The sequence below is a fragment of the Orbicella faveolata genome, unplaced genomic scaffold, assembly GCF_042242905.1.
Source record: "Orbicella faveolata isolate gen_17 unplaced genomic scaffold, um_ofav_v1 contig_47, whole genome shotgun sequence".
NCBI lineage: Eukaryota > Metazoa > Cnidaria > Anthozoa > Scleractinia > Merulinidae > Orbicella > Orbicella faveolata.
The window spans coordinates 18,652,899-18,662,571 of NW_028301577.1; the positions used below are offsets into that span (position 1 = coordinate 18,652,899).

The 9,673-nt window shown below is 41.6% G+C and overlaps 1 protein-coding gene across 2 annotated transcripts in view; it reads left to right on the plus strand.

Annotated features, from left to right (window-relative positions):
- The window catches only part of LOC110040763 (Na(+)/citrate cotransporter-like), a 41,131-nt gene extending 32,833 nt beyond the window's left edge, over positions 1–8,298 (plus strand). For both annotated transcript variants that reach the window (XM_020746033.2, XM_089278827.1), the window contains 8 exons: positions 2,309–2,428; positions 3,175–3,309; positions 3,859–3,963; positions 4,039–4,133; positions 4,960–5,069; positions 5,385–5,546; positions 6,246–6,383; positions 7,278–8,298. In XM_020746033.2, the coding sequence (XP_020601692.2) occupies positions 2,309–2,428; positions 3,175–3,309; positions 3,859–3,963; positions 4,039–4,133; positions 4,960–5,069; positions 5,385–5,546; positions 6,246–6,383; positions 7,278–7,463 (1,051 nt within the window). In that variant the 3' untranslated portion in view covers positions 7,464–8,298. The remainder of the gene's footprint in view (positions 1–2,308; positions 2,429–3,174; positions 3,310–3,858; positions 3,964–4,038; positions 4,134–4,959; positions 5,070–5,384; positions 5,547–6,245; positions 6,384–7,277) is intronic.
- Positions 8,299–9,673: the final 1,375 nt, after the last annotated feature.

The window sequence follows — 9,673 nt, forward strand, 5'->3', positions numbered from 1 at the left end:
CTTGGACTTTACTTAGTGACCATGGAAACGTTCGTAGATCAAAGAAGCCGAAGTGCGCCGCCAAGTACTCTACACCACACTTGAGAACGCACTTGACCAATACGAGAAAATGGATGCCAACTGAAAGCGATGTGCAGCGTTGCTACAATTCTGATGAACGGACCGATATTACAGTAGTGATATTAGTAAACAACTTTGCTTGAGTTTCATTTTCATAGACAGCCTAAACTATCGCTTTTCATATCATCCGACACCAAATGCTCTTCTGCAAAAAAGAAGATCTGTTAGATCTTATAACCGCGCTTTAAAAATGAAACGGTTCGCTTAGCACTACCGTCGGAACGCAGTGCACATTCCAAAGCAGTCATTGATGATTCTTTTCTTACTGTAGACATCACATCACTTGATCAACACAAACTGTATTATTGCACCATCAGTGGTAGCCGTTGACAAATCTCCGATGACGTAATGGTCTTAATCTAGAACTTTCTTCGAGATATGTATGGGCATGAACGATATGAACGACACAATAATAACACTATTAACAACAGCTTTCTTTCTTAAAAGTCATGATTAAATTTAATTGGTGTTTTCCACGAGTAAAGGGCTAGCAAAGTAGTCACACAAGTCATATAAAAAAACCCTATCCCGACCGATGTATCGATTTTGGTCACTTCAATGACCACAGATTGAAAACGTGACAGAAAATTGGCGTTACTTTTGATTCTCACCAAATTTGTCATATCCCCCCCTCGGGAGAATTTTGTTAAGTTAGCTAATTTAGCATGCAAGCCACCGTAATGGCGGTCGCCGCGGCGAAATGTTTATTTGCTCAAAATTGGGGCAAAATCTTTCGGAGATGGAAATCAGGACATTTGTAAGGATACAGAAAGTAATTTGGGACCAGTTGCTGGCTTCTAAGGCTGAATTTATCCAGAAGTAAGCTGTATTTTCGTTTTCGTGCCGAAAGCCACGCGATGAAATATTATCGGTTTGTTCTGCTGACTTGTTCTGTTTTTTCTCTTGGTCTTTTTTGTAGCCCGCCGAGGCCAGTCTTTCGTCTAAATCAGTTGAAAAAAGTTCGAAAAAGATGTTCTCATTCAAGTTTAAGCTCTCAGGCGATAATTCTGGAGTTTTTTGGCCGAAACGTCGGCTTTGTTATGTGCGTGTTTTTCGGTTGCTATGGGCGACCGTGGCTTCCTTTGTTAGGTCAAGTCTGGGGAGTGAGGTGACAAAAAAATTCTAACTCTGGTTTTGTTCGATTTCGCTGAAATTTTAACACGACAAAGCTGGATTGTTAAGGAATAGATTTACCGCCTGCCAATGTGTGGTAGCTATTAACGCTTAAGTGATATATCGCTTCGAAATCAGGGTTTTGAAGAGATTTTTTGGCAGCGTGTGGGCTCGGCGAGATTTTGTAATCGAGGTTTTTGTTGACCCCGAAGGAAAAAATATCCGGAAAATGTCATTTCATCGGTGATTCAAACGAATATAAATATGTATATGTTCCGAGCCAAATTTCTGCTGAAAAAATATAATTTTTGACGAACGCTGGGTTTTTAATTTTTATCCCGCGAAAGTCAGTATCGGAGATGAGATTTATTAATGTTTCAACAGCTTTTGGCGAGTAAACATCACAGGTTGCGTGACTCAAAATTTGGCCGAGTGAAAGCTTGGGTCTGGTCGCATAGAAAACGAAAAAAAAAACACGGGTTAACCATGAACCGCGCTCGGCCCATGGCCGGGCGGTTAAAAAAAAAACCACGGGTAAACCATGAACCGCGCTCGGCCCATGGCCCCGCGGTTAAAAAGTATAGAACATCGTGGGGTTAAGTTCTTGTGTCTATGTTGTAACTGGGTTGGTTTGTAGAGATTTTAGTGAGAGTTCTGTCTGGCTTGTATCGAGGCTACTGAAATGTGGCGTGTAATTTTTATAGGTAATGGTAAAGTCTGCATACATACGGGCCAAGTGGCCCATCAGGCCGGAGCTTATCTAGGTTTCTGTAGCATGAAGCGACTAGGAGTATTTTTACTCCCCCCTGGGGATGGGATGCTAGTCCATCGTAGGGTTACCCTTATTATCAAATTCGCCGGTACCCATTTACACACCTGGGTGGAGAGAGGCACTGTGAGAGTAAAGTGTCTTGTCCAAGAACACAACACAGTGTCCCTGGCCAGGGCTCAAACCCGGACCGCTCGTTCCGGAGACGAGCGCGCCAACCATGAGGCCGCCGTTTTTATAAATCAGGCTTTATTTTCGATTATTTGGTAAACTAATGCGTGTTTTTATTTCTTGATTGTTTTGCAGTCTCTATCCCAACAGCCCAGGTTTTAGCTTTGCCTCGTGGTTTGGTTTCGCTTTTCCTCAAATGGTGGTGCTTCTTCTTGTTGCATGGGTCTGGATTCAGCTAATCTTCCTCAAATTTAGGTAAGTGTGCTTGCACTGTTTGTGTAACTGTTAAACTATACTCAGTGATTTCAATCAGTTATCTATATATTTTTCTTATTTCACCACACAAATCATAATTTAAAAACAGAAGGAAATATACAGGCTTGTAATATTAGCAATTCGGCAAATTTTCATCAGAATTGCAATTTTGATTTCTTGACATTTTGTGTAAAATTAAGAAAGAGAAGTGTAACTTTATAGTGTCCCTGCTAATTATCGAAAAGTCTTTTTTAAAAAGGCACGGGCGTAGCAACAGTTACAAGATCATAATAGACGAATATCTCTACTTACACTGCTAAAATATATTTCCTTTTATTCCGAACTGAAAGTTTCTCTTATGTTTGTATAGAACAGTCTAGATTTATGGGATGTGTGGAGACTGGGTTCTAGTGTTGCAGTGACTTGCGACCCCGCCCCCCCGCCCCCCCCCCCCCCCCCCCCCATCCTCGGAGACTCAGAGGCAGTTAGTGGGGGCGCGGAAAATTCTAAACGGGCGAGAAAAAATTCGGGCGAGAAAAGTCTCGTTCTTGACTTTTTTTCGCCCGGACTTTTTCTCGTCCGTTTAGACTTTTGACTGCCCCCTACTAACTGCCCCTGGGTCTCCGAGGATGGGGACCCCGCGAATTCGAATTTTCCATGTGTTTCTTGTTTTAAGAAATGTAATGTGTTACGTTTTATGTCGATTTATGGAATAAATCGTTGAAATACATCTTTCATCTGCTTAGTTTCCGCGAGTGTTGCCACAAGTGCTTCTGTTGTTGTTTCCGTAAGTCGCCGAGGTCACAGCAGAAGGACAACCAATCAACACGAGCCATGAAGCAGGTTTTAGTGGATCAGTACAGAGCTCTGGGACCCATGTCGTAAGAATTACTTGACATTATTATCTGACTATGTATGCCAATACATACATTATCTAACTGGCTACGCCAGCAGGCAAGATGAACAAAATCCTCCACTGTGATTGGCGACACGACCGGGCAAGATGACGTTATCTTGGCCGAACGGGATTGCCCGCACGGGATTGCCCGCAGTGTCGTGCAAGAAAATAGTTGTTTTCTTTTCACGAATTCTTTTTTGGTCAAGTTTTTATGGTTAATAGGGCTAGATATTGGTCTCGATCGTTTTTGTCTACACCATGACAATATTTGCGATAAAAGTTTCTTTTTACAAAAAAAGCAGACAGTTAACTTCAAACGTTTCCACGATAAGTTAAGAATTTTCGAACTTATTTATAGGACTCAAAACGGTTTATAAATTTAACTCTCTTTAAGTCTAAAAAAAACTAATTTCTACGTAAAAATGTAACCACAACAATCGCTGCACGAAGTAACGCTTCATAACGTATTTACTTCAAACAAAGCTGAAAACGTTTTTGTAATAAACAAACATTTAGTCTGTCGTATTTTCAGGTTTGCCGAGAAAGCTGTCCTTGGTCATTTCATCTTGTTGGCCTTGCTGTGGCTCTTCCGTGATCCTAAATTCATAAAAGGATGGGCCATTATATTTGAGAAGGAGTAAGTATTAATTTGTCGAGATTTCCGAGTTTCATTCCAAGGTTATTGTGACCTCCTCGTTGCTTTACTTTTCAGTTTCGTTCGAGATGCCACTGTGGCCATGTTTATTGCATTCTCCTTGTTCGTGTTTCCTTCAAAAAGGCCAAGGATCTATGCACCTGATGGATCAGGTAAGTAATGGATAACTAAGTGAAACAACCTTTCGTCGGCTTATTGGCACAATACTGTCATGAGTTGTTGGGCTGTCGCAGAGCGGTAGTACCGCAGTCGTGCCATTATTGCACTGCCGGCAATCGTACGGCAGTCGTGTTGTAGTCGTGATGCGGTCGCCGTCGTGCCATAGTCGTACTGCAGTCGTATCCCAGTCGTTCTGTAGTCGTGTCATAAACGCATGCAATCGTACGAAAGTCGTGTTACAGTTGTGCTGAAGTCGTACCGCAATCGGACCATAGTCGTACTGCAGTCATACCCCAGTGGTTCCGTAGTCGTGTCATAATCGCATGCAATCGTACGAAAACCGTTTTATAGTCGTGCTGTAGTCGTGCCGAAGTCGTGCTATAGTCGAATGTCAGTCGTACCTCAGCCTATTCCCAGTCGTGTCGTAGGCGTGCCATATAGGCGTATTGTAATCGTACCGTAGTCGAGCTATTGTCGCATTGTAGTCGTGCAGAATTTGTGTCATACTCGTAATGCAGTCGTATCGCAGTCGTGCCGTAGTCGGGCTGTCGTATCACAGTCGTGCCGTAGTCGGACTGTCGTTCTGCACGCAGTCGTACCGCATTGCAAGCCGTACCACATTTCTGTCATAGTCGTGTTACGGTCGCATTGTACTTTGGCGATAGTGGTAAAGCATAGTCGTCCATAGTCGTACCGCAGCCGTTCTTCAGCCCTACCGTAGTGAATTTTTTTATTTAACATTTATTTTCAGACAAAACCGTCTTTGCTGTCGTATCGGTGTGTATGTCTTCTCTAACGGACATTGTTTTTATCATGCAGTGAACAAGCCGCCACCAGGCCTTCTGCAATTCAAGGAAATGTCAAGAAAGTTTCCATGGAATGTTGTCATCTTACTTGGCAGCGGGTTTGCTTTGGCAGATGCTTGCAAGGTAAAAAACAATTGCATGGGTACCCCATACGTGATCACGCTAACAAAGGGTCCGTGTATAGTCAGTTCTCGACAAATGCTGCATTACTAAATAAAATGATGATGGTGATGATGATGATGATGATGCTCACTTGTAGGTGAACGATGGGATGGTAACGATGTTGCGAATGGAACTGAAATGGATTCAAGGAAGAACTCTCTTTTATCGAGGCTCAACAGAACTTCCAAAAGTTTTATAAGGAACTCAACAGTGCTTGTTTACTCTTACTCTTTACACTAACACTAAATGTGTTCTTTTTATATATGACATCATCAGGTGTCCGGTCTGTCCAAGTGGGTTGGTTCACAGCTGGCCAATCTTGACGCTATTCCAAGTTATGCAATTGTTATCATTGTGTGTGTCATGATCACCACTTTCACAGAGGTCACCTCAAACACCGCAACCGCCACCATCTTTCTTCCGATTTTGGCCTCGCTTGTGAGTTCTTTTCCCACTTGGTGTTGTTCTAAATGTAAGGAGCAATAGTCATATATATGATTAACCCGTTGGAATCTGGATAGAACGCTGGGTAGAGTGATTTTGTTGTGTCCCTCACAGCCCCTCTCCCCATTATTATCAACCAGGAGTGAGAGCCGTTCTGTGACAAAATCTGCCGTAGGACTTGACAGTACAGGCGGAGCCTAGCAAGCCCTCTACAGAAAAGAACGAGGGTTGATATTCCCCAGAACGGTCCCAAGCAATCTTGTTTAATAAAAGAGTTATTTAAAGACCATGTGATTGTAGAGGCTGGTAAAAACAGTCATAACCCGATTTAAGTTTTAGAGAATATTGTACAGGCAATAAATAAATACATTCAGATTCTGACTGGCCCTCCTAGTCAAGTAATAGGGAATTTGGTATCCTTGAATTGTTTCCGAGGACAATTTGAAAAAATGCTCGAGGGTGTCCTTTGTAGCTTGCGTTGGCCAAGTATAACTCTACGTGTGGCTAGACTTAATGCAAGAAGGTGGAGATAAATATACTGTATACTGATAAATATACTTTGAGTTTCAAACCAAGTAAAATGCTGCGAGGGTGTGGGGAGACGGGGGAAGAGGTAAGACACAGGCTTTGCGATTCTTTTGTCCTTTCGAAATAAATATATCTTAGAATCGTCTTTGTACTTTTTTTTTTCAGGGAGAGGAGATTCGTGTTCATCCGTATTATCTTATGCTTCCTGCTGCCATTTCCTGCTCGTTTGCTTTCATGTTACCGGTCGCTACACCTCCAAATGCCATTGTGTTCGCTGGTGGACATCTGAAAGTGAAAGACATGGTATGTATGCCGGGCTCACTTTAGAAACTTGCGGTAGTCTGGAACGAGAGTGGGCTCGCGAGCATCTTTGGGATCGTTTTAGGGAAAAATAGTACACATTTGGGACAATACGAAGAGAACATAATTTCTTCAAGTCGTTCATTTTCAAAATAAGCGATTTAGAAAGATGCCGAACTAAGAAGTGGAGGTTTAATTTATTTAGCAGTGGGATAAAATCTGAAGATTATACGTCTATAAATTAGAAGTTCTACTATAGTAGTCACTAGTATTTCAAATCATTAAAACGGAAGGAAACTTGGATTTTGAATTCATAGCAGATTTACTTGAGCTTTAAGTAGGCTTTGCAGCATTCCCCTTACCTTAAAAAAACGCACACGAAATGCATTGAGTAATTTCTGCAAAATTAGTGTCAGTTTCAAAAGATTCTAATGAGCAATAACGCGAAGAAAATTGAGGCTGAGTTTTTACATCTCTGTTTTACCCGTGCACCGTTGTTTTATCTGAGGACGGAAAAGGAATTAGAAGGAAACAAAATCCGCCATAAAGATTGGGTAGAAAATAAAGCGATTTAAACGTTTTTTAGTAGGGTATGGAACTGGGAAGATGTTAGAACATTGATATCTTTTAGGTTTTTATAAGAAACCGAGGAAGGGACAACCCCTTTAGAAGTTTATGGGTTGGGTATTAGGAGGTGGAATTTGAGAAGTTCTTTGGTTTGGGAAACTTAACGAGGGTTGCCATATAAAATAAGAAAAAAGCACTGTCCAAAACTTTCTTCTAATATTGTTTTTCCGAATTATTCATTATTTTGGCGATTAGCCCATCGAACTTGACGCGTAAGCCTGAACGCGGAAAACGTGTAAATGAAAATTTTTCTTCTTATTTGTTTTTCAGGCAAAAGCTGGTGTGGGAATGAACATTCTGGCCGTCACAGTGTTGGTGATTTGTGTGCACGCCTATGGTGTTCCTATGTTTGACCTTCATAATTTCCCGTCGTGGGCTGCAAGTGGAGGCCCAACACCAACCCCTACTCCTTCTGGCAATGCCACGCTACTTTGCGGCAATATCACGTCATCATAGGCTGCGCGCGCGTTCCTATTTTAGAGACCTGTAGGTCCTATTGTGAATACCAAATTTGATCGCAAGTTTCAAGCAAAACACCAAGAAAACATATGAATTCGAGAAGGCTTGCTTTTGAACTTTACGAACAATATAACTGACGAGATTAGTTTGTTTGAGGATAGTTATGCCGTTTTGAGGTTGTAATAACCTGTGAGCTTCACCTACCTGTCAAGGTCTAAATTTGTCTTAACACAACGATATTCCTAAAACCTCGTGGCAGTAAAGAAAGACTGTGACCACGTTTTCCTGCTAAAATGATTCTCCTTCACAGGCGCGCACTAATTTTGTTTGACAGCTCTCGTAATAATAATAATAATAATAAATAATAATAATAATTCATCTTGAAATGTATACAAACGACTTTACTTCATGAGTATGCAATGGTGCAAAATGCTGAATATTCTAGTTCTGATGTAAAACCTCCAAGAGAGAATGAAAGGTGAGGGAGTTCACACCACCCCCCTACCCCCCACAGTATGGACCTTCTTAGGGTACATCTAGTGAATATTGCGGACACGCGTGTCCCATGGATGTTTAGTAGGGGATGAAAATGCGTATAAAACCGTTTGGGTTGTCCACGTGACCAAAGTCCGCGTCACAGGATTGGCTATGTCTAGGCCCCTCTGGGATTTCCGAAACCGGAAGTGATCTAAAAATAACTTAACGGGGATTACCTTGAGAATAAGGCCTAACCTGATACCCTTCATACTCTCTTGACAGCCTCACTTTAGAAAAACTTTGTATGAAATGTGTATGCTTTATTTGTAATAAATTTGAGAAGGCATTCACTTGATCGGGTTTCTTTTCCTTTCACAACTAAAAACCCCACTTTTAACGCAAAGGACCACTACCTATAAATGTTATTTCCATCCGAGTTTCTTTTTAGGCGAGCTGGGAGCCGTTTGAGCCGCGTCAAAACTCATAAACTCCAATGCACAATACTAATCTTATCCTACATTCGACAAAATAGCAGGAGAGAGGAAATGATCGCGTAAAAACTGGAGGTGAGTGTTCCTTTACACAAAGAATGACCCTGCTCTCATTTTATCATCGTGCTGCGCGTAAAATACTTTCATTCTATTCTCAAGTCTCTGTATCCATAACGTTACAAATGCATTGTTGATAATTTGTAACTTTTCTCATCTCCTATACAGCTAGACTTGCGAGAAAACGCGGGAAAACTACGTAATGCAGGGGGGGTGGGGACTCACAATGGGGGGAGGGTTGGTCGGGTAAACGCCACAGTAAAGTTATAAAAAAACGTGGGGAACTCTTGCAAAACGTGGAAGGCAACACAGTTTGAATTAATGGAAAAACGCTTAAAGAAACACACATGGGAGAAAAAACGAAGATCCTTGGGGCCCACGACAAAACACGGTAGAATATAGAGAACAAAATTGATAAATGAAATCGTGTAGCGGCATAGTACAGGAACCAATATACAGAATTATACGTGTAGTTTCAAAGACGGGTCTGTAGTTTTAAAATTTAACTAGGAGGCACCATTTGAAACTCCATAATTAAATTGACCGTCCATTATCTTCATTTCGGTCGTATCCTTTCTTTGAACAAAAGAGAAGAACTCCAGCCTTACGCCGAAAAATTCCCCATAAGTAGTCTAGCAGCGCCATTTTGTTGCAGATTTACAAGACATGTCGGGTCATGATTGAATCGAAACGACAGAAAAAACGCGTTCACTGGTCGTTCAAGAGAAGTCAAGCCATTGGTGGAAGATTTTTCGGTCTGAAATGCAAATTTGTTACCTCATTATTCATGTTTTCCCATCACCTGCACGTGCTGAAAGACGATTGTGCAAGCGAGTTCAACGTATTCTCTAGCTGCATCCTTGTTTCTTCTTCCCTTCCAAGTTCGCGGAACAAAATTAGTTTGCCAAAAACAACATCATTTCCGTCGGCAGCCTGGCAACTCGTCCAAAAGCTTTGCTCTGAAGCGGAGTTTGCAACACGCGTTGACTCGGTCCAAAACCATGATGTCGGATGTGTGAATTCTCTTGTGCTCACAACGGTAATTATCAAAAGTACTATTATTATGATGAACGGTAGTTCGTCCTTAAAAAATATTATCTGATGTGTCTATAGATCTTCTGATACTTTCCGCTAACTTTCAAGACAGTGTCGAGCAGAAATATCGAGTAGCGCACGGTTAAC